Raw genomic sequence first — 25956 nt, 5'->3', positions numbered from 1 at the left:
GCATAATCTATGGGCATAAATTTTTCTCTCAACTTCTTCTCCATCTTGTTTCGGGTCTCAATATTATCCTTTCCCTTCCTAGCTCATTGTTTTTTGTAAATGATCCCACAAGATCATTGCATGACCCTTAAACATGATGCATGCAAATTTAACTTCCATTCAAATAATTTCCCCATATCAATCAACCAATCGATTAGCTCCTCTACTATTAAATTACTTGCATACTTTGAAACTTTAATTTTGATGTTGGCAGCATCAATGAAGGAAGACTAAGAGGGGGGGGGTGAATCAGTCTTCACCAGATTAACAAACTTAACCACAAACACAGATCTGATAAACTGCAGCAATAAGAAAGATAATCAAATTAATAACACAACACACAACACCAAGATTTTGATGTGGAAAGCCTGGTTAAGGGAAAAACCACGGTGGGAACCTGCCCATAGTAAGATGATACTCTACAGTAGTATGTGAAATATTACAATCGGGAATGCACATGCATTCAGGCACACTGCCTAGAACTCACTGCTCAAATACAATGACCCAGAAGGATACAACCCTCAGGGAAGTCTCGTTGACTTATAGCAAGATTCAAAATACAATCCAGAAGAAATGAACTGAAAGAATATCATCTCCAAATGCCTGATTACAATTCCGGTTAAGCACAATTGTCTACTCAACAACACCAATCTCTCCTAAATCACAACCCTAAAAGATGAGTCATTTGATCACACATACACCACTCTTAGATAATGCAAACACAACCTCGACACCTAAATTACATGAATATATCACCTATTTATACAATTCATCAACCTTGATAACAAGGTCGACTAAACCCTCAACTCACAATTATAAAATTACATCACATGGTACAAAGATTGACCATCGGACCAATATAATCATATACATGACATAACATGGACCTAAATCAAATTCTCAAATGCTTAACTCCACTGGAAATCACGCCAAGAGTAACCGCAACACGCTACACCACCAAAAATACTGCATAACATGAAAAGCATTATCGATTCAGCAAAATCACCAAATACTTGCACAATGATCAATGCGGATCATAAAAACAAATAGGACACAATTAGAAAACACCAAAAAGCATGTTAGAATCATCAGAAACAACTGCACCAACACCACTTATCAAATCTTCATCGATCAACATCTGAAACTCAAGAACACAACCAATCAACAATTGTCATGAAGAAAGATAACTTGCGAAGCACCAAATCACGATCCATCTGAAATGAAGATGCACAAGACCATCCCAAACAATATCCCAAAAAATCAACACTCGATCTGATCACACCAGAATATACTGGAGGGAATACTGAACTCTGCAATACACTTATCAAATAAACAAACTGCAAAACCGGATCATAAAATGTTCCCAATCTGCAATCACCAGATCAAATCACAAGAATATGTTGACATCAATGACAACAACATATCCTAGCAGAAACAATGGCCAACAATATCCAACATTTCATTCCTTCATTCTTTCCTTCTAATGCTCTAAGAATCATCTCTTCAAAATTCATGTGATCTAATTGTTCTTCTTCAAGTTCTTTGTGTCAACCTATATCTCCTTGGTCTAATTCTTGGTCAAAGTCATCTCCTCTTTGTCTAATTCTCTGGTTTTTCATCATATTCGTAAGATTTTCTATTTACCTTTGGAGGGTTTGCATATCTCTATGCATCTAGGCAAGACCTCTTCCTCTTCCTCTCCCAATCATCTTCCCACTCTGATATCAAATGACAAAACCAACTTACAACTAAGCATTAGCATTAAACTAAAGAAAAAGAGACACATAAGAAACTCAAAAATTAGATTAACTATTCTTCATTATTCTCTAACCATTCTGCACTACAATGAAAAATAAGCCTATGTTAACTACAATCCAAAAATTTCCCTTTTTTGGCATATTTTACAAGATAAAAAATTTGTCACTTTTGGTAATTTTCAAATCTATCTAGATGACTCTGAATGTTATTGATTATTAAAATATAATTCAATTGACACTATCTATCAACTTGCTACAGTAATTACATGCATAAAATAAAATATAATTGAAAATTAAATTCTAGAAAATCCCCAAAAAACACTAAAAGCCCAATTTGAGGCCTTGGATGAAGGAATCATGAGGGCTTCATTGGCTAGACAATATTATATCATGTGCATTCAGATTGGGGGGTTTAATTTCCAAAAAATCAAAAAACAATATATTGCCTATCTGGTGAAATTAGGGGGATTTTTAACTTGGGCTATGAAAAAATACAATATTTGGTGAAAATAAGGGGGTTTTAATTTAGGATATGTATTGGGAGGGGGTGATAAAAAAGGAATTTAGGGAAATCTTTTTGAAAATAGGGAGATTCTTTAGCAAGCTATGAACACATGTGATATAACCCAAGTTCACTAAGTGAAGCCCCCATGGAAGGGATTTTGCCCCAAAAATGTGTCAAGATTTGGTCCAATCAAATAGATTCTATTAGCATCTTTTAAAACTCTTTGAGATGCTTCTCCATGCAAAATTTCAGCCCAAATAGACAACCAACTCAAAAATTATGACCTCCACAAGTCCCTGTATCACATATAGTTCCCTATTGTCCTAAAAAAAATGGAGTTGCAGAAAGAAAAAATAGTCCTTAAAAGAAATGACCAATTATATGATACACTCTAAATCTTTGGCACCACTATATTGGGTAGAAGCCATTAACTGTGCGTGTTGTATCCAAAACCAAGTCCCTCACAAAGTTGTAGAGGGGGTGAATGCCTTTGAAGCTTGGACTAGTTAGAAATCCTTAGTTAAGCACTTTTGCGTGTTTGGTTCTTGAGTATAGGCCCATATTCTCACAAAAAAATGCAGGGTCATGGATTTATAGAATAAGCCTTGCATATTTGTTGGATATCTAGATGATGTCAAAGGCTACATGTTTCTTGGTCATACCACTCGGGAGTTGTTCATTAAGAAGAGTGTTCATTATGAGGAGAGTCATGCTAGCTCTTCTTCTACCACTTCTCCATCCACTATCACATTGGAGATATTACATCATAATGATAGATCTTCAAAGGATCTTAATCTTTCTACTTTTGATGAGGAGTCTTTTTTCTCCACTAAGATGACAACTTTGATGAGGATTCTTCTTTCTCCACTTAAGATGGAAATAGTGATGATGAGGATTCACATTCCTCCCATAATCATCCTTTAAAGAATGTTAATTCTCCTCTAAATTATCTAGTCTCGGGACCTCTTTGGTCTCATAAGACACTAGAATCAGTAGGTGATTGGGTTGGTGATCCTTCAGATACTAGAAGAACAAGGTCACACTTTCAACAGGCTCCAAATCTCTTTATTGCTTTAGATTTTGACTCACAATCTTTTTGGGAAGCTTTAGGTATCTCTGAGTGGGATGTAGCTATGCAAGAAGAGTTTAGTTACTTGGAGAGGAGCCACACTTGGGATCTAGTCCCTCTTCCTAAAAGAATAAAACTTGTTTGATAGAAGTGGATCTATCATACAAAATTTTCATCAGATAGGTAGTTGCTACAGGATTCTCTTAGGTTCTTGGGATTGACTATAATTCTTTTTCACCAGACGCCAAATTGAATTCCATTTGACTTGTCCTTGCTATTGTTGCAACTCATAAATGGGAAGTTCATAAAATGGATGTAAAGATTTCTTTTCTTCATGATAACCTTCAAGATGAGATATATATGGAGCAGCCATGGGGGTTCATTTAGGACCCTTCACTTGTTTTTCATCTTCAGAAGTCTCTCCATGGCCTCAAACAAGCCCCTCGAGCTTGGTATGCTAAGACATACATTGCCATTCTAATCTAAATGTCTATTTTTTGTAGAAGGATGATACTCTCACCTTTTTGGTTCTCTACGTTGATGACTTGTTGATCATAGGGAGTCACTCATCCACCATTCAAGTAGTGAAAATTGCCCTTCATGATCATTTATTGATGTCAGACTTGGGATTTTAAAACTACTTCTTAGGGATTAAAATCACTTAGTCTTCTTTAGGGATATTCCTTGCACAACTTAAGTATGCTTTTTATATGCTCTCTAGATTTCACATGGCTGACTATAAGCCTGCTCCAACTCTATTTCTATTGGGGTCAAACTTGAGGCTAAGTGTTCTTCACCTTTGGTGGATGACATTTTGTATCAACAACTTGTCAGTAGTCTCGTATACTTGACTCACATGAGACTTGACATTTCATATGTTGTAGGCATGGTCTCTCGATTCATGCAGGGGCCCCATGAGCTACATTGGAAAGTAGCTAAGAGGATTTTTCACTACATTCAAGGTACTCATAGTAATGAGATTCACTATGCAACAAGCATGGATTTTGACTTGGTGGGATAAACAAATTCGTATTGGGCAAGCGATTCTCATGATCACAAGTCTACTTCAGGATATTGCTTCTCTCTTGGTTTTGGTCCAGTTTGTTGGTTGAGCAAGAAGTAATTTGCAATTTCTCTTTCATCGATAGAGGTTGAGTATCAAGGAGCATTTAATGCTACTATTGAGGCTATTTGGCTTCAGAACATTCTCATTGAGTTTGACATTGCCTTTTAGAAGTCTACAATCAATTTTTTTTGTGACAACTAGAGTGCCATACAAATATCTCTTAATTTGGTCCATCATTAGAGGACCAAACACATTGAGATCCACATGCACTACATTTGGGAGTTAATTCATGAGAAGATCATTGATCTCATGTACTATCTAACGTCAAATCAGGTAGCAAACATCTTCACCAAACCCCTCACTAAGAGCAATTTCCTTTATTTGTGAGCTTTGTTGGGGGAGTGGTAGGTGTCCTCTTTGGGAGGGCTTCTTAGTCCCCCATCGCCCGCCCCTCCCTTCTCAGTCTTTGCAGTGGGGGGTGGGGGGAGGGCGACGATTTCTCTTTATTTTTGGGAGGGGGGGGGCACTTCTTCTTCTCTTTGCGGAGGAATTCTTTGTACATAGGTACTTAATCTAGCATCACTTGTCAGGATCCATCATCTTTTCACCCACATAAGATGTGCTTAAGGAGGGGTGTTAGTGTAGGTTTTTTATTTCCTAGTTGGTTATTTATTTTCCTATTCCTAGTTTTTTTTACACTTTTAATTAAGCTTTCTTAGGATTAATAAAGGGAGTATTAGTGTGAGTGGGTGCAAGGTGTCAACATCTTCCATGGGAGTTACACTTGTCTTTTTTAGGTTATTGTGGTGGTCTCTTTCCATTGGCCATATTTGCCACCCCTCCTCTCTCTCATTTCGTATATATACTCACTCCTAGCTAGTGTTTGTATTTCATTCTATGGCATTGTAATTGCATTTTGCAGATTTTGCTCTTGCATTCTCTTAATGCTATTTTGCTTCTTTAGCATTTGTAGTTCTCTCTTGGAGGCTGATTCTGTGTTGTTATTTTGATCTTGTATCATTTACATTCACAATTTTGTTTCTATTCATTTGCATTAGGTATTCTAGGTTATTCATCTTTTAAAATTCTATCAATTCTCCCTTCCTCAATTAATATTCCTCTTCCTTGGACATAAAAGTGATGCTATTGAGCATCCTTTTTGCCAATTCGAACATTTCGTTGGATAGGTCTGCCAAATCCAATCCATTAATGTTGGTCTTCATGTCCATTGTCACTTTTGACAACTTGTTTACCTCCATGTTTCTCTCACAGTATACGTGGGAGATTTCAAAATCCTTGAAGATGGCCAACTTGAGCTGAAAGCATGGGATAAGCTTATACAACTTCTAATTCGTCTAGAATGACAACGAATTGCATTTATCATAATCAAAGAATCTCCTTTTAGGTGCAATTTCAAAAATCCAAGTCTGTTACACAATTGAATCTCAAAGCAGACCACCAACAACTTTGCTTCCTTGTTTGTTTATGTTGGGAATTTCTAAGCTTCAGTTGCCAAAATCTTGCCATCATGAACTTTTAGTATACATCCAACCTTGAATGGTCCAAGGTTGCCGCTAGCCACCCCATCAAAGTTAATTATCAAGTATTGTCCATTGAACATTTGTCTGCAAGTTGGACAATGAATCAACCCGTGAAGTTCCATAAATGAAAAATATACTTACTAATATTTAAACAAGTATATAAATTGTTATAAATTACCTATCTATGGACTAGACAACAAATATCATAAAGACAAATACCGACTACTAGACACTTATTTTTACATTTAATTATTAATTAAAAAAAAAAAATGGCAAAGATCCATATATTTCTTAATTTCTCAATTACAAAAAAAAATGGCAAAGATCCATATATTTCTTAATTTCTGAATTCCAGCAAAGTCAATAGGTAATAACCCTCTCACCAACGAGAAGAATCCTCACTTATTTAGAAAAAAGGAAACCAATATCATTTATGCTTTTGAAATAAATCAAGAAGGATTTCAAATACTCCAAGGAAGAGGAGGCTGCCAGGCCCGATTCTTTGGGATCCATCTTAGATTTGCATCTTTATCACACAATTGGGGTAAGTGGACCAGCGATTGAATGGCGATAGGTCACAGTGTTGATCGTGGGGCTAAGTTTTTGTGCAGAATGTCCTGCATTGTGCAAGGTACATCACTGTCAGTGTTGAAGAGGAGATACAGTAATATTCCCTTGGTTAATACAAGCGAAGCCAGGCTGGGTGTTTTCTGGGACTTACAGAGCTGTGGCGTTCCGGAGGGACTTTCCGTGCGAGACGTTGCACTTAACATCACAAAATTTCTGCGTAAAGGTGGACATAATGAACCCATCACTACTTTCAGAGCCTATGAAGATGCAGCCTCTACTGTTATTCTCAATCTTCAGGAGCAATGGAACAGATTCAGTGTCATCGATGGAGATAATTCAGTTGAGGTGTCAGTTGTGAAACCCCCTTGGATTGGTAAAGCCATTGTCACAGATATCTTTGGGTTTGCCCTTAACAATCCTCCTCCCTCCAAGATTCTTTTATGCTCTACGAAAACAGATGTTGCTGCTGCCATGCTTGAGTTCAAGAAACGAGGCTATGTTATTCTGCTTGGCCATCCCACTGCCAAAGTGGAAAAAACCCCAACCCTGCCTTTAGTTGGCGGACGATAGAGGTATGTGCCCCCATTTGTTGAAATGTTATTAATGTTTGAGACTTCCATACTCGATAAGCTTGTTAAAGGTAGTAGAAGGACCTGTGAAACAGAGAAATTGAAATCATTTACGTTAATGTTCACCCTGCAAGATTTGAAGTATTGAAAAGTTATTTGACATTACAATTTGCTTCAGTTCAATTTTAAAATAATACATTTTTGTAGAAACCCTTCTTTAATAGGAAAAACCCAATAAAAACCAGTAGCACAGCTCAGTTCAAGGGGACAAATCTTCTATGGCTTAAAACTTAAATATATGAAAATCTATTTTGTAAAAGATTGGATGCGCAAAAACTTCGTGAAGCCGCGCGTTGCTGTTTTTTGAAATTTTAGAGTTTGTTATGTATTTTTCATTGCACGTCTACATTACGCTATTCGTTGACAAAACATGAGACACAATACCGTGCAGCCGAGTCTCAATTTCAACGTACAAACATATCAAGAAAGGCTTTGATTTGGTTGAACAGTATTCACTGTTTTTTGAGGCACTGTTTTCTGCAATTGCAGGCTCACAGCATGAAGAACTCCAAGTATACTGTTAGAATTCTCTTCTCTGTTATACATCAATCTCTAAACATACGATAAGCTGTTACTGCAGCATTTTGGAATATGGCAGATCTGGCTCTGGGTTAGCTGTGAGGACTTTCTTTGTTAAATAATTCCTCTTTAAGTTTTTTGGGTAAACTTGTAATCCCAGTTTTTAAGGTCTTAGAATTTCAAATGATACTTCTTGCTTGTTTTACTGTTGAGACTTTGATGGTCAACTGTTACTTGTGGAGACTTTGACTGTTGAATTACTTCTTTTTTGCAATTTTATAGTCCATTTAAGTTTGAATCTGATCAGTAATGTTATTCTAAGTTACCGGTTCGGGTTCGAAGAACCCGGTACGCCGGTTCGGCAAAATTTTGAAAAGGGGTTTGGGTTCGTTAGTACAAAAACATGTCAATTTTTTATTTTATTTTTTTATATATATATATATATATATATATATATATATATATATATATATTTTGATATTTGTGAAGCCTATAAGCATGAATTAAAATTTGCATGTCACATAGCATCATATAAACAACAAAACAAACATAAACTTGTAATCATAGCATCATGTACATCAAGTTTAATATCAAAATGACAAAATATTCAAGTATCATTGTTTCAACTTTCAACAATATAAACTTAAAGTTTAATCATCAAATGGATCATCTAATTCATCCTCCTCCTCCTCCTCCTCCTCATTGACATTGGCATTAGATGAGCCAATGCCACTTGCACTTGCACTATAAGTTGGCTCAATTTCCGAGTCATCAAGTGTCAATGCAAGAAGCTGAGAAGCAGGAGCATCCAAATCAGTATGCTCTGGCTCTATATCCCACATCTTTGTTTCCCCTTGTGTGTAGTCACGTTGTTTGTGTGAAAGAAGACGTAGGTTGGAATGCACATATACTAAATTCTCCGCTCTTTTTGATAGCAGCCTATTGCGCTTTACTGAGTGGATGAAAGAGTATGTGCTCCAATTTCTTTCTGAAGCAGATGAACTAGCAACCTATGAAGACAAAGTAAACAATTAAAGTTATACATTAATAAAAATAAAATTACTAGCAACCAATGAAGACAAAGTAAACTATAAATAAACTAAAACTTGTAAATTTAAAATTTTAATTAATTAAACTTACTTGTGATAAAACTTTTATAGCGAGGGGTTGTAGGTGTTGGAAGCATGTGTCATGGAAGTACCACCAGCTATGAGCATCCTTCTTGGATCTATGACGAAGTGCATCAACACTTAGACCATTCCCATTTGCGAATTCTATGAACTCATTTGTAACAACATCTCGCAAATCATCATCGGGATATAGTCTAAAAAATGCTGCCTTGTACCCATCAGATACTTCTAGATCTCTCCATGGTGGAATCCTTCCTGGTTTATCAAGAAACTAATTACTATAGTACTTAGGTGTCAAGGCATAGGCAAGAAGGTGCAAAGGAGTGGTCATCTTATTCCACCTTTCTACAATAATTACTTCTAGTTCTTTGAAGAATTTCTCTTGGGGATCATTCTCTTTTTCATTTATAGTGACCTTTATTTTTTCAAGCATTGAGTCAATGCCATCATAAATCTCACCTATGCAAGGCCTATCCATGTCTGTATAGCGAATCATGCTCATGATGGGCTTAGTGATACTTAGGAGATATGTAACAAGATCCCACCATTTCTCATTCAATATTCTATCCCTAATTTTTTTGCCCTCTTAGTGCTACTCTGCTTCCATATAGTCCAATTGGTGCTGATCACCATATTGCATAGTGCCACTCTAACTTTCACAAGTTGTCTTAAGACGATTGTGTTTGATGCAAAACGGGTCTCAGCAACCTATAACACAAATTAATGCCAAATGATTAAAAAATAAAGCCAAACTTTAAAGAAGAATACACAATATAGCTTACACAATGATATTATGAACATTGAAAATTAAAAAAAATCAGAAAATGTAAAATTAAATTACTATTTCACTTACCTTCAATAGCTCCAAATTCAAATAGGTTCTAAAAATCCCTTGAGACATGTGGTGGTTTGTGATGAACATCTGGATGTCCTCAGCCTCTGCATACACATCTCTGATCCATTTTATTTTTTGCCCAATCCTTTTTAGCATAAGATTGAGTGAATGTACCGCACAAGGTGTCCAAAAGATGTGATCATAGCGTTGCTCAACCAACAAACCAGCAACTCTACAATTTTTTGCATTGTCCGTTATAACTTGGACAACATTGCGGGGTCCCACAGACTCAATGGCAGACATGAGAATTTCTGCAATAAATTGGCCATCTTTTATTTGGCCCTCACAATCCACAGCTCTCAAAAACATTGCCCCTTTAGGGGACACCGCTATGACATTGATCAAGGGACGGTTTTTAGCATCTTTCCACCCATCTGAAACAATTGTTACACCTGTCTCAACCCATAAATCCCTTATGGGTTTCAATGCATCTTCAACCCTCTTCACCTCTTTCTCCAATAATGTTCCACGTACCTTCTCATAACCGGGGCCCTTATACCCTCTTGGAGCCTCATTAACATTTTTTATCATTTGCTTCCAATATGGGGAGCGAACAACATGGAATGACAACCCATTTGCATAAATGCACCTTACTATATCTTCGTCAGCATTGTCTCTACTCTCATTTTGGAATGCGGTTTCTAAAGGCCCCTTTGTTCTTTTACGTGTCAAGGGTGGTTCACTTTGAGGTTCATTTGTTGCAAAGAAGGGGTGGTCCTCTACTACAATATTGGGATTAGAAGGGCCTTGCATTCCCGTTGTTTTCTTTGATGCGGTTTGGTTCAATTTACGGGCTTCCCTCTCTTTTGCCGCCTCATGCTCCCTAATATATTTCATCACTGTCTCATCTGGTATAGGTTTACCATTTTTTCCAGGGCATTTTTTGATGCCTCTTCCTTTTATTCCACACAAATGGCCTACCAACCGATAATATGAACTATTACGTTCAATATCACATCCATGGCATTTCCAACGGAATCCCCCACCTCCCGGAAGTTGTTTTATAATGTCCACATATTTCCATAAGGGAGAATTTGGATCATTTCTTTGTTTTGCAATTATTTGTTCATTGCCAATGGAGGAAGATGTAGATGCCATTCTAGTTCCTATGGCAAGAAATAATATAAATATATTCAAAAACAAAAACTAAATAATGAAAAAAAATTCAAGTTTCATGTTTGACAATTTGTGAAACAAAAATAGTTGGAAAAAAATGTTAAAAAACCTACCTCTTGCAGCCAATGGAAGCTTGAAAATGTATGGAAATGATGCTGCAACACTTGTTGAAGCTTCAAAAGTCAGTCTTCAACTCCTCTTTGATCTTGGAAGCCAAATTTTGTTCACCCTTTCTTCAACCTGCTCTCATAAAACTTTTGTTTGCAACACAAATGAGGTGAAATGAGTGAATAAAATGTTTTAGAAGTCACTTTTAGGTTATAACTTTCACTTTTTACAAGGCAGAATTGAAAAAAAAATTAAATTTGCATTATTTTTGGACTTTATGGGTCGCCCAGCCGCCCAGGTTCGACCTGGGTCTGCTCGGGTTCGACTGGGTTCGACCAGGGTCGAACCACCTTTGGGTTTTTCGAACCCTGGTCGAACCTAGTTCAAACCGGACCCGTACCATGGACCCGGTCGAACCAGGACCCCTACCAGGGGGGCCCAGAGGCGAACCCGGTAACCTAGATGTTATTGAAGATTTTGATTGTTTCTCATACGAGAATCTTTGGAGCTTAGTGTCAAGGCATTCCTCATGAAAACAATGTTAGCCATTGTATTTCTATGTAATAGGCTTAAGAAATGAAAGTTTCCATAGCAAAACATGTTGAATGGGAAGAGGAAGGGACATTGCAACCATTGGTATTAAAACATCAGATTCATTATACAAATATCCAGAGAGGAGGAAAAAGGACATTGGAGAGGTATTCAATGGCAAAAGTATCTGAGGAGGCATTATACAATAAATGTATAATGGGGATCTAATCTTGGAAAAGCTACACAATATTGTAGGAAGAGATAAGGACTACTGCCTGTTGCTATGTTTTTCATGCACATGCGAACACATAATAAAATACCAAGGTATCTTATCCTCTCTTGAACAAAGTTATTCAAATGCTGAAGATTTGCCTGAATGATGTAGGTTCTCTACATGTGGATAAGCTCAATTTGGTCTAATGTGATTATGCTGGAATCACAAGGGGACTTATGTTTGATGGCTTGAGTGTTTAATCTGCTGGAACTTGAATCCTATCTACTGGCTGGAAGATAAAGAAACATCAAAAGATACAGGGCTCAAAAAGTCTACTCTAAGACCTAGAATGCGAGAGATGGATGAATGACTAGGTGGAGTCCTAATGGGCTTGGTCTCACCATTAGGCTGAACAATTCAACACCAACTCAGTGCGATCTTCTAAGGGATGCTTCGAATATGTTCAAATCGTACACCATCAGACATTGATCACCATTCAAGATAATGCATGAACAATAAACGTGTGACGACTCGAGATTGAGCTCATTCTATGCCAGTTGACCACGCAGGGCGCACTTACAGTTAGGAAGAGGCTAGTGGTTTGGACTAGGCGGATTCCATGCGAGTGCATTCAATAACCTCCTTCATTCAATCTAATTATTTACCATCTAAGAATGAAGATTCAACAAGAGACCATGCATATTGCAAAGAAACAACACACTTCACCATATCTTCAATGAAAATGGAGTCTTTTTACAACCAAGACAACAATTTCTTGCCTTCTCTTCCTAATCTACTCTATTGCTATTCTATTCACTATTCTAGCTACTAACTCTTAGCTACTAACTATTAACTAATCTCTGACTATTAACCTTTACAAATGAAGAGCCAGAGCCTTATATAGAGAGCTCTTTACAATTCAACGACTCAGATTGATTGAGAATGAATGGCTAGAATTACAAGATAGAAACCCTAATTAGGGTTTGTTACAACAAACTCCTTTAGCCAATAAGAAAATTACATTCCATGAGTGTGGACCAATAGATGTCAGGGGTAGGTGCCTCGAAGTTTGTGCCATCACTGGTGAGTCAGGTACATTGAATCTGGACATGCTGAGGTGGAGCTATCTGATTGGAGGAATAGTGACTGGGATGCCACCTTGTCTGATGTTTGTGCCTTGGTTGATCCTCCTCTGTCTTTGATGCGATGAATGATGTACCTCCTTGACTCCCATGTGTTTGATGAGGCCAACTCACGGTCAAGTCACTCCTCCTTTGGTTGCATACTTCGCCTTGAAGTGCTTTAAGATCCTTCTTCTCTGTCATCTTGTGGTTTCTTCATGTGGTAGAATGAAGATCTTGAGGATAGCTTGCAACTCCTTGAACACTTGAAGTCTTCCAACACTTTAGAAGCACCTTGAGTCCTCCTCCATGCATTTGAAGTGTCCTTGATGATGATGGAACTTGAATAGGTCTTCCTTGTCCTGGCCTGATCCTCCTCCATCTTGATTTTATTAATCTGCAAAACAAACAAAGGATGATTAAGTATACATGATATATTTGGTCTATCATGATATTTCTCACCTTAAATCATCAACAAGAAGGCATTAGAATGAAATTTGCTCAAGATCCTCTCTAGGGACAGGCCCTATAGTGAAGTTCGCTCTGGACCCCTTGGAAGGGTCAGGAGCGAAATTGGACAAAGTTGCTCAATTAGACCAAGCTCAAATCATTTGCCTCCAAAATTGTTTTAGAATGGGTTTTGCTCAAAGACCTAGTCAAAACATTAGACCTCCTAGGAATTTCGCTTTGGACCCTTTGGAAGGGTTAGGAGCGAAATTTGCATTTTAGCTCAATTTTCACAATTTCTTTGCCTCAAATCTCTTCTTAAGGCAAGAATACATCAATTTTACGCCATAGGGACAAAATCTAGGCTTCAAACAAGGAGCAAATAGTGTTTTAATAAATTTCGCTTTGGACCTTGGCCAAGGACATGACTTATAAGGAATTTCGCTCTGGATCCTTTGGAAGGGTCAGGAGCGAAATTTGTGATTTAGCTTCAATTCCATCACTTCATTGCCTTAAATCACCTTTCAAAGGCAAGTACATATTAATTCTTTCCCAAACATGCCTTAGAAATCAAGATCTTGGCTTGAACAAGGAGGAAATAGAGGTTTTAGGAAATTTCGCTCTGGACCCTTTGGAAGGGTCAGGAGCGAAATTTGCATTTTAGGACAAATTCTTCACATTTTGTGACCACAACTTACTCAAATGCATGCCTAAGGATGCCTCTAAGTTCAATCCACCTCAATCAACACTAGGCTTGATACAAAATTGGGAGCAAAAGGAGTTTTTAGGAATTTCGCTCTGGACCCTTTGGAAGGGTTAGGAGCTTGAAAAATTTCGCTCTGGACCCTTTGGAAGGGTCAGGAGCGAATTAGCTATTTTGCTCAATTTTCCTTCACTTTCTCATCATTTTCTTTACTTCAATTGTTTCCAAAGCATGATAACGTCCTAGTTGAGGTCCCAAGACATGAAATTAGTCCATTTTTGAAGCAAAAGGGAGGGTCTTAGGAAAATTCGCTCTGGACCCTTTGGAAGGGTCTGGAGTGAATTTTGTCTTTTAGGCTTAAATCCATCATTTCCTCCACTTCAATTCACTTCTTAGGGCAAGAATATATCCATCTCCTCTCAACCATGCCTTAGGAACTAAGAATTCGACCTTAAACAAGGAGAAAATAGGTGTTTTAAGAAATTTCGCTTTGGACCCTTTGGAAGGGTTAGGAGCGAAATTCTTCCTTAGGCTCATTTCACACTTCTTTTCCTCCCACTCACCTCAAACTTTACTTATCAAATCTCCTCTTACCATAATCAAGTCAATTCACCATCTATTTAGCTCAAAACAAGGTCCTCTTAGTGCATTAGGCAAAATAGAGAGTCTAGTTAAGGATTTCGCTCTGGACCCTTTGGAAGGGTCAGGAGCGAAAATTGCATTTTCAGGCTGAATTCTTATTCAAGTTGCCTAGGTACCTCTCCATTTCTCCTTTATCTTGTCATATTCAAGCCAACTTGCTATCAAAGTGGTGAGGAAAAAAGGTTTTCTAAGAATTTCGCTCTGGACCCTTTGGAAGGTTCAAGAGCGAAATTGATGTTTTAGGCTCAAATTCACTTCATTGACTTCATTTCCAACCTTTCCCTATTAAAACAAGGTGCTTTGCTTTCAAAAATGCATGGGAAAAGGATTAGTTCATAGGTTTGAGCAAGGTAGAATGCTTTATAAAGGAATTCGCTCTGGACCCTTTGGAAGGGTCAGGAGTGAAATTGCTCATCTAGGCTCAATTCACCTCCTTTTTCACTTGGTTTTGTCTTAAACTTGATCTTTGATCCTTTTCCTTCCATATTATTGTAAATTTGCCCAACCATTCAATGACTTTGGTGAAGAATTAGGTCCTTTGGGAAATTTCGCTCTGGACCCTTTGGAAGGGTTAGGAGCGAAATTGAGGAATTTGCCTTAGATATCACTCAAACATTCAAACTTCTCCCTCAATCACATTGCTCTTACCTCAAGACATGCTAACAAACCACCTTAAAGGAGTTCCTGGCTCAAAAGTTGGATGAAAAGTGCATTTTAACCATTTCGCCTGGGTACCCCTGGAAGGACAAGACCTATCTAGGAATTTCGCTTTGGACCCTTTGGAAGGGTCAGGAGTGAAATTTGTTTTTTAGACTCAATTTCCTCATCCCATCTCGTTCCAACTTGTTCACAAGGCAAAAATAGGTCATTCCTCACTTAGTCAAGATGTATGAGCAAGCTTTGAGGTCTAGACTGGGAGCAAAAGAGGTTTCTGAGGAAATTCACTCAAATTCTTCATCACTTCCTTGACTAAATGCCCTAGATCTTAAAGGCAAGGCCACCCTAGCAGGATATGAAGACTTCCTCAAACTCGATCAAGACTTAACCTAGAAACAAGAGCAAAGGCCTGACCTAGTGAAGGCTTTCAAAGAGACCCCAACCTGGACCACCTACTGATCAATTTCAACTTAAGCAAACCCTGCTATCCTAATGATCCCCTGGCAACTCTCCAATGCAAAGGCTGATAGCCAAGACCAGACAACCAAGCAAAGAAACTAACCTTAGAAAGCAAAAAGTAGGGGTCCCCATTTGCAATGGGGCGATGTGTGAATACGTCACAACACTACCACATTGAAGTTCAAACAAAATTGTAGGAAGAGATAAGAACTACTACGACATTGAAGTTCAAACAAAATTGTAGGAAGAGATAAGAACTACTACGACATTGAAGTTCACTTTCATTTATCCTCTATCCACCTTGTACTAGAGAGTTAAATAATCAAGCGTCCTCAGACCACATTCCATGTTGGTTTTCACCAGATTGGGGTTTCCAAGGTAAACAATTATGTTGTGGGTTTTGTTTTAGTTTTCGTGTGAGTTTATTTCATTATGTTGCCATGGTTAATTGCATTGAATGTATGGATAATTAAGGTCTGAGTTGCACTTTGAGCATAGCACTTGAATAAGCTATAAATTGAATCTAATTAGTGCCAAAGATATGTAATACAGGTACACATTCTAATTAAACAAGAAGAATATATGCAACAACTGCTATTTGCATCTAATATCTTCCACAATAAGGCTTTATACATTGATTTAGTAGCTTTTCACTAAATCTTGACATGGTAACATCTTGTAGTTTTGTATGAGCATAACCCCACTAATTTTATGATCATATTGGTATCAAAGCAAGGTCTATGTCTTTATGGGGAGCAGCAATAAGTTCTGTTGGAAGTAAGGTGCATATGCTTTAGTTATACATTGGGATTTTTTGTGTATGGCAAGATTGTTTGCAAATTGCTTGACAAAATCTGGAGAATTTGTGGTTTGAAGAGTGCAGCCATGACCAAACCCTTGAAGAGGAAGCTTGAAGAGCTCCAAGATTGTCATTTGCAAGTGCAAGAGGAGAACAAAGAACTAAGGAAGCTGGTTCAATGCTGGAAGTTGAGAATGAAGCATTCCAAGGTAAAATATTTTCTCTTGAATCTACTTTTGTTAGTTTGAAAAGGGTATAGAACATTATCTGATTAAAATGATTGACACACTGAAAGTATAGCTTACTTACTAAGATAGCTGAAATAGGGGTAAGAATCTCCGAGTTCTGGCAAGAAGTGCTTTAAAAAGTGGATATCAAGGAGGCAGCCTTGGCAAGTCTGTACAATAAGTGTTAAGAGAAGAAGAAGAGGTAGAATAGCTCTACTCCGAGGAACATTTCTACACGACAAGTTCCGTCAAAGAGTGAGGAAATCAAGTTCAGCATCTCACCACAGTACAAATTCTCCTTTTTAAAGTGTAATGAGTCCTGTTGACGTGTTTTTTATGACAGCATCGAACATAGAATAAAGTTGCCCAATGGTCACTTCACTCTCTCTTGATCAAAGTACGATTGTGTGCTAAGATTGCAGGAAGATCAGACAATCGACTCCAAGGTTTCTTTATGCTACGGACGTGACTCAGTTGGCTGATGTGATTGCTGGTAATCCAAGGGGCCTTACGTTTGCATCATTCTTTCACTTCTTTGTTGTGGCTGGAACTCCATTATCGGATATGACAATTCTGCGATGCTGCTGCTTCGAATGGACTAAAATGAACTGAAAGTAAAAGGGAAAGGGTTTAAAAGGATCTAAATCTACTCCTAACGGCAGTGATAACAATGAATAGTGCTCTGGTGGACAACTTCCAAATAAACCAAGCTCTGCTTCGCCAAGTTTAACTACAACTCCGCAAGAACCGGTGCAATCTTCTGGGGATGCTAGAGGATTTTCAAATCGAGAAAGTACATTTGAATACCCAAAACGACACAATCCAAACGATTATCCACAATCGAACTTAGCACGAATTTAAGGGGCTCAGACTAACTTTACACTGCAACTTACAATCAGCAAGATGCAAAAAGTATGAACCATGGAAATTCATCAGACACCATTACATTCTCCATTGAAATCAAAGCACTATACTACTTCTACTCTAAGTGAGGAAGGTGAAACCATGCAAGCTTTGACAAAATAATTTAAGTGGACACCATCAGAGAACAATGTTTCACTGTTATTATCTCAAAACTTATCGCAACAATTTCATGCAAGGCTCCCTCCTCTTACAAATGAGGGGGTCACCCCTTTATATAGGCCTCAGACCACGATTACATGCAAAACCCTAATTAGGGTTTCACCCTAGAAGATTCCCCACTCAAGACGCAACAAGGTGGGAATCAGCAATAAATACCCCATAAAGCCCATATACAATTAATTACACTCCTTCCAAAAATGGCACCCATGAAGCATTAATTAACCATTACATTCAAAAGGTGCCCACTATGCAATGAATGTACCTTCATGCAAAAATCGCCCATGATGCCATAAATGTGACGGCTGCATGCAAAGAGATGCTTCATTAATTCAGCATGCGTTGACTCGGTTGCCACCTGGCGAGAAAACCTTGGAGAGAAAAAACTTCAGGAGAGAAGAATTTGATCCATGAAGAATTTTCTTGAAGTTTCTTGAACTTTCCTTGCTTTGGAGGAGATTTTTAATGATTTTCCAACATCTCCTATTTTTTAGGAATTTTCCACAAATTAGGGTTTCAAGTCTAGGAGAGAGAATTCTCCTACGAATCCAAATCTACCATCATTTTCAAATTCGGATGATTCTTGATGCCCGAGAATGGATTTTTCAAATTTTTCCCTGGGGGGGAAATTTCTTGTTCAATTCATCCTTGATTTCTTCCTTGCCTTAGAAATTGTTTTTTCCACCTTCAATTCATCCCGACGTGGAATTCATGTTGTGAAGGAATTCTCCTTTGGAAATAATTTGTTCCTTACCCCTGAGGAAGGAAATTCTTCATGCCTTAGCCAATTTTCATGATTTCCAAGAACTATGTCCTGAAGGAAGAAATTTCAAACACTTAATCAATTTTTCACCTTTCCTGGAATTCTGTCCTGAAGGAAGGAATTTCCGACACTTAGCCAAATTTTCACCTTTCATGGAATTTCTTCTTCTTGGGCGCAATTCTTCCTCGAGGAAGGAATTTTTGTGGTCTTTGAATTCATCATGTTTGCAAGGAGCTTTTTGACCAATTTGCCACATTTCCTATTTTTAAGGAATTTTCCTAAAATTTAGGACTCGGGTCCCGGAGATAGAGAATGATCTCACGAGTCCAAATCTGCAAAACTTTCCGGATTCTGATAAGATTTGGTGTCTAAAAATATATTTTCCAAAATTTTCACTGAGGAGATTTCCTGCTTCTGTTCATTCCTCCTTGACCCTTGGATTTCATGCCTTGGACAATATTTCAACTTTTTAGCTTGGGCGTTGAATTCACTGTGTCTTGGAATTTTTCATTTTCCACGCCTTCCATGGAATGTCTATTTTGGCGCTACATCACTTCCTTGGGCGGAATTTTGGCTATGTGAAGGATTCTTGCAACTTTTTGTGAATCCTTGAGACCCTCCATTTAGCGCCCAAGTACACAGCTGGGCGGATTTTCACCATTGTGGAGGATTCATGAAATTTATCCATTTCTCCTTGCCTCCTCCATTCTGGCGCCCAAGTCCACAATTGGGCGGATTTTCACCACTGTGGAGGATTCATGAAATTTATCCATTTCTCCTTGCCTCCTCCATTCTGGCGCCCTCCACAAGGCTGGGGCGGAATTCTGCACAGGGGAATTCTTTACTTTTTCCACCTCTCCTTGCCTTAGTGGATTTGGCGCTCTACCCCATTCCTGGGCGGATTTTCACCTGGGCTGAGGATTCACAGACTGTGGCAGGAATTCCGTGATGCATCAACTTTGGTGCCTGTCTATGGCCTAGGGCGGAATTTTGCATAGGTCATGGAATTCATTGATTTGTGAATTGTCCATGGGAATCCTGGTTTGGCGCCTTCCTCCTTGTTAGGGCGCAATTTCCAACAAGGCAAGGAATTTTAAACTTTCTCCATTCTCCTTGAGCACTCCACTTTGGCGCCCTCCCTTGGAGTAGGGCGGAATTTTTACTAAGTGGTGGAATTCACAATTTTCCATGCTTTCCATGTCAACTTCACTTTGGCGCCCTTGGTGAAGTATGGGCGCTAAAACCACCTAGGCAAGGATTTTCACATTCTCCACATTCTCCATGGACTCCTTTGTTTGGCGCCCTTGGCCAAACTTGGGTGTTGAATTGACTTGGGGAAGGATTTTCATGATTTTTCCTCATTCTCTTCATCAGGATATATATGAAATATAACATTTAAGTATAAGTGGCATCTTCAATATGTCTTTTTCCTATACTTTAAGTTATATTTCATATATACTGTTAGGATGTTTGAGAGTGGTTTCAGGTCCCTAGGAATCATAATGCAAATTCTGGATTTTGGAAGATCTTTCAAGTTTTTAGACAGTCAAATTTCAGACCATTTTCGGATTAGGATGACATTGGTGGATTGATGTGAATTTCCGGACTTGGATGATTTTGCATGCTTTCCTCTTCTGGAATAGGAGTTCCAAACTTAACCATTTTTTGATCCAACTTGTCTGCCTTCTGACTCTTCCGGATTTAGAAATGGTCTTTAGGAACATTCAATCTTCAACGTCTTCAGAGATATTCAACTTTCAGTGTTTTCCTGTGAAGATCTTGCCAAAAATAGATTTTCCCAAATAGTAAGTGTTTCAAAATGTCAAGGTTTGGGCAAAATAGGTCAGAAAAGCACTTACTAAAAATAACTAAAAATAGAACTTACTAAAAATAGTAAGTTCAATTTTTGGCAAAATTAGACCAATCCGAGACTTAGTAAAATCCCTAAAAAATAGGAACTTTCAAAAAATAGAAAGTTGCTCCGTTTTGGCTCAAATTTTACTAGGTGGTTCCTTGAAGGGTCCTAATTCCAGTCGTATGTTTAGTTTCTTCAAAACCCTAACAAAAACCCCTAAAATCTAGGACAAAAGGCATAAACCCAAAAAAAGACAAAACAAGCCCTAGACTTCACCAAACTCGCTCAAACGAAAAGCAGATTTAATCAATATGACCCGCAAACACTTGCAAAGTAGAGAGACTAACAAGACTGCTGCGAAAAGACCCAAAAAACAAAGCCAAAAGACCGGAAGGGCCTAAAAAGTAGGGGGTCTCCATTTGCAATGGGGCGATGTGTGAAAACGTCACAACAAGTCCCTTGGGGAATTTGAGAAACACACTAAAGGAATTGGCTCTAAACTTGTGATGAACATAGGATATGAGAACAAAGGACTTGGCAAGGATGTCCAGGGAACCCTTACACCCTGCAAGTTGTGAAAATACCATCATTTGCTGGCCTAGGGTTTGATAATAGCAAGAATGAAGTTAGAGAATGCTCCCAAATAGTCGAGCAAAGGCAAATTTGTAAAGATAAAGACTCCAAACCACTTTCATATCAAATCTAGGCCAAAGAAGGTAATATCACTGCTCACTCAATATTTGTAAAGCACTAAATTCATTGCATTGTTTCAACAAAGAGTGTACAGCAAGCTCAAGAAGGAGAGGAGGATATGGCTTTACTTGAAGAAGGCAAAAAATCACTTTCAAAGAAAGGCCAGACTTCACCATATGGTCCTCAAGCAAAGAGGAAGTGGGGAGATAGCATTCCAACTTCACAATTGGTAGTCCAAGAAAGGCCCAAGTATTAAGGTACGAAGGAGAGGGATCTGCAACACAAGTCCTCTATCATTTCTATATTCTGTAGTAAGATTAATTATGGTGTGAGCATTTACAAGCAGAAGAAAACCATAGCTAAAGGTCCCAAGATCTTTATGAAAGATGGATAAAGAAGGAATTATTCTTCTATCAAGCAAGAACAGAAAGGTCTACTAAATACACTCCAAGAAGGTGAGAAATCACTTAATTTGAGCAGGCTGTTAACCATTGCTGCCATACAAATTTAGTGGACATTGGGATAGCAAGTTTTGGAAACTTCATTCACATCTTCACCGTAAGATTGGCCAGGTCAAGTGAGGATAGCCTTAAGTTAAGAGAAAAAGAGGAATAGCATCCAAGGACACAAGGATAAAGAAGGAAGGGACATCTGTTGCATGTATCCTTACGACCATTGATATGTGGTAATAATAAGGGCATATCCTTTGATTCTGTTGTGACCAAATCACACATCGCCCCATTAAAATGGGGACCCCTCTCTTTTGCTTTAGTAGATGTAGAATAAAGTGTCATAGTGTAGCATAGTATAGAGTAAGAGTCATTTTAAGTCAAAAAATCCAAAAAATTTCAAAAAATAAATTAAAAATTTCAAAAATCCAAAAAAATTAAAAATTTCAAAAGTTCAAAAAAAAATTGAAAAAAATTGAAAAATAAAAAAAAATTAGCTAAGGCATGGGAAAAGTTGAGGCATTCTAGCTAAGAACCCCGTCCTTCGAACGGAAGCCTTGTCCTTTGAATGGATCCCCCGTCCTTTGAACGAAAGCCTCGCCCCTTGAACATGAGCTTCGTCCTTTGAACGAGAGCTCTGTCCTTTGACCAAGAGGCTCATCCTTTGACTTTGATGCTATTACTGACCGATTTTCATAGGAAAGTACAAGTTCAAATTGATGAGTAGAAGGTGGTTGTGCTTTGGTCAACATGATGAGTGCCATTCAATGAACGTGGCAAATGAGGAACAAAGCACGTGCAATACTAGACAATCAATGATGCTGTCTCATGACTTAGAATTTCCATGATGCAACTTTAAAATGCATTCAATGACAAATTTAAAAAACTCGAAGAGGATCACGATGTGAGTGCAAATAGCATTTGAAATGTTTTTAATTTCTAAGTCAAGTGATTGCAATACATTTAACGCTGACCTTTGTAGATAATTGCAAGTGGACAGTTAAGAGCAAAGTTCGATGCAATTCATGAGTGACCAAAAAACATTAAATGATTGGATCACATTTAATATATGATGCTCGGCGATTCAAATTCAATTGATCGATTTTTAAAAAAGTATCATAATTTAATCAAATGACATTAAATACAAGAACACAGCGATTTAAAATATCATTTAAATTTGGTGAATGGATATTTAATGAAGGTGGATGACTTGCTTATTATCCCGATTGAAATTCATTTAATGGAAATCGCCCAAGATGTGATGGTCTATCGATTCATATAAGCTTCAAATTGATCACTACGTTTGATCAATTTGAAATTGACTTGCCTCTGTCTGCCCATGGTCGAATTACCCACAGCGAATATATACATCAGTGATTCAAATTTTGATCACCTTAAGGTAGCGATTTTGATTTTGATATAGGCGAGTTTTCCTTTGGACATCAGCAATTGGACTCTGATTAAGTGTGGGAGCGAATCCATCTGACATCAGCAAACCCATCAGCGAGTTTATCTCAGAAAGAGAGCAATTTCATTCCAAGACGAGTTGACATTTTGCAACATGATCACCATCAATCAAGTAATTTGCACTCACCTTGTCCCCACAGCGATCGGATTCTGATTGGCAACAGCCAACTATACTGAGCGATACATGTTCGAGGAGGCTTCAAAGTATACAAGTCACACAGTGAATTCAACTTTGAAAGGCCACGATTCTGAGTTTTGATCAAAGGTTCATATTTCAATAGTGATTTTGGAAGGATTGGCAATCACCATACAGCGAATTTGACCTCAAGTGGCCACGATTCCAAGTTCTGATTTGAGACTCAGAATTGTCACATTATTTGTAGGGTGTGATCAAGTGTTCCCTTCTGAAGCGATTTTGTTCATTTCTGAAAGTGAAGTTGTCACTGGTAAATATCAGCGACATACAATGATTTTGTTTTGAATGTCAATCAGAGGTGACATTACCTATTGCTGATAGTAATAGATTAAACTGATTTTTACAGTGACATATAGGGATTGAAATCATCATAAGCCCAGTTGATCAGCGAAGCTTCAAAGAAATCAGTGTCTCCATACTGAAGGTTTGAATGTGATCAGCGAATCAGTCATTCTCTCTGCGATAGCATAACTGATTTGAGACAAGTTTCTTGTATTCTGAAGAATCGAACCACATGATTAGGAATGATTTAGTTTTCATTATGAGGGTTTCATTGTCTTCACTTTATTTTATTGGGTGTTTTTGTTAAAAAATGATCAGATTTACTATTAAGGGTTTTAGTTTAGCTTAAGTAACCGATCACTTATTTGCAGTCAACTATCATTACTTGGAACTAACTTAGCCAACTCTTACAGGTGCAGGATGGCAGCAGTGAGGCTGTCTCTCATCAAGGAGGATTCCAAGAACATAATTGTGGAGTCCTGTTGGTGTCTGTTTTATCGTCTACCAAACATTAGAATAAAGTACCCAAAGATAATTTACCCTCTCTTGAACAAAATCACTGCGTATGCTAAGAGTGCTAGAAGATCATATGGCGATTCCAAGGTTTCTTTAGTCAGGTCTTGACGTGTGGATAAGCTCAATGGGCGTTGTGATTTGCTGGTAATACACAAAGGGACTTATGCTTGAATGAGTTGTCAACAACTTTGGGACTTAGATGGATTCGTCAATTAAAGCTCTCTCTCTTTCTTTCTTTTGGGATTTTCGGGCTTTAAGACTTTCAAAAAAAAAAGGACAACAGGGATAAGGGTTTAGAAATCTACTCTAATCCTACGAATTCCAGAGACGGTCGGTGAACTCAATAAACCACACTTTGATTTGCCTCACTTAAGACAACTATACAAAGTGGATGCAATCTTCAAGGGATGTGTTTTGATCGGAAGTTTAAGCATACACAAAATGGAAAGCTTGGACTAACTTTGCATAGTGAATGAAAATCATCCATTCACCAAAAGTATGAGCAAAGATACACCATAAACCAATACTTATCAGATCTTTCATTCATCTAACAACATAAAATAAATTCTAACTAATGTGTTGAAGAAATTGAAAACCTTGCTAAATCACTCAAACAATGGGGATTACAAAGCCTTAAGAGAAAGCACACAGGTAATATATTATTTGAAAAATGACCTTCATGCAACAATATTTCAAAAACCTCACACTCTCCAAATGAGAGGAAGCAACCTTATATAGTAGTCTAGAAATTTTGAATGGCCAAGATCGAACAGTGATCAAGGGCTCAGATTAAAAGTTCAAAACCCTAATTAGGGTTTCCCCAAACTCTAACAGTTAAAACGAATAGGAAGGAGACAAGTGGCGCAACTTCTATTCTCAGTGAGGTGAGTGTCCAGTTTCTTTTTTTGTAGATTCGATGTATCTGGACACAGGAAGTCGCACTTCCTCCATGGTGACACTTGGCAAGTTGCTAATTTGGAAGTCGACCATGTCCATATCATCAGTACAGGTGGCGAGTATGCATTCCCAGTCAACTACTTGTGCAAGGAAATTCTCATCAATGAGGAGAAAACTTGAAATTCTAGAGAAATCTCCTTAGAATCTGGTGCAGGAGCACCTAGATCCTAATTTTCTTGTTTTTGCAAATTTTGGCTTGTACTGACCCTAGCCAAGTCAGTAGGGAATAAGGACTCCAGGAGGGTCCAAGAGTGTGTAATTGGTCAATGTAGGCCTATGTGGAGTTCATTTTACCTAGGTTTGCATTTTTGTGTAAATAGTGAGTTTGAGTAAATGTCTGGCCTTTTTGTTGGTCAAAAGTGCTAAAAGTTGGAAAAAGCATTAGAGAGAGTTAAATAGGCCTTAGACATGTTTGAAATGTCATATGTGATGACTGGATATAGGTCTCTTAGGTGGGAGAGATCGAAAGTGCAAAAATCATGAAGTTGCAAAAAGTTGTCATGACAACTTTTGTCCTGAAATTGGTTAGCGGTGGATTTAGGAATTTCCCAACGCCATGGAAGGACTCCACACGTGGGAAAGCTATATAAACCCTCTCTTGCACGCTTACCAAGGTTGGTGTACTTTCTTTGTTTTTGGTCAATTTTTGCATTCTTTGAAGGTTTAATGGATTGAATCCACAAATCCAATGATGGATTGAGATTCAGTAGTGTGTTGCAGAATAGGCTTTTCATTTTCAAGCATTGTAATTAGCATTTACTACTGTTGAAGTGATTTGATTCACAAGTAGCCAGTTTTGGCTTGTAAATAGTCATTTTCTTGTAAATATGGTTGCCCCATGAGTCCCACATGTGATGCCATCACGGCTAGTTGGGGCATGGTTGGCAACCTCCTGTACATTGTAAATATGCAGGTTCAAGTGTTGGAGAAGTGTTTGGATATGACTGTCACCTC

At 38.0% G+C, this 25956-nt stretch overlaps 1 protein-coding gene across 3 annotated transcripts in view; it reads left to right on the top strand.

Annotated features, from left to right (window-relative positions):
• The first annotated feature begins 6359 nt into the window (after positions 1-6359).
• LOC131029779 (uncharacterized) overlaps positions 6360-25956 on the top strand; it is a 60883-nt gene continuing 41286 nt past the window's right edge. The window contains exons 1-2 of one of the 3 annotated variants that reach the window (XM_057960430.2): positions 6360-7119; positions 7666-7917. In XM_057960430.2, coding sequence (XP_057816413.1) covers positions 6542-7117 — 576 coding nt within the window. In that variant the 5' untranslated portion in view covers positions 6360-6541 and the 3' untranslated portion in view covers positions 7118-7119; positions 7666-7917. Of the gene's footprint in view, positions 7120-7665; positions 7918-25956 lie in introns of those variants that run through there. The other 2 variants (XM_057960435.2, XM_057960426.2) reach the window with 2 other exon arrangements.

The sequence above is a fragment of the Cryptomeria japonica genome, chromosome 10, assembly GCF_030272615.1.
Source record: "Cryptomeria japonica chromosome 10, Sugi_1.0, whole genome shotgun sequence".
Taxonomy (NCBI): domain Eukaryota; kingdom Viridiplantae; phylum Streptophyta; class Pinopsida; order Cupressales; family Cupressaceae; genus Cryptomeria; species Cryptomeria japonica.
The sequence above is the reverse complement of the archived record's forward strand: the minus strand, read 5'-3'. Positions and strand labels throughout refer to the sequence as shown.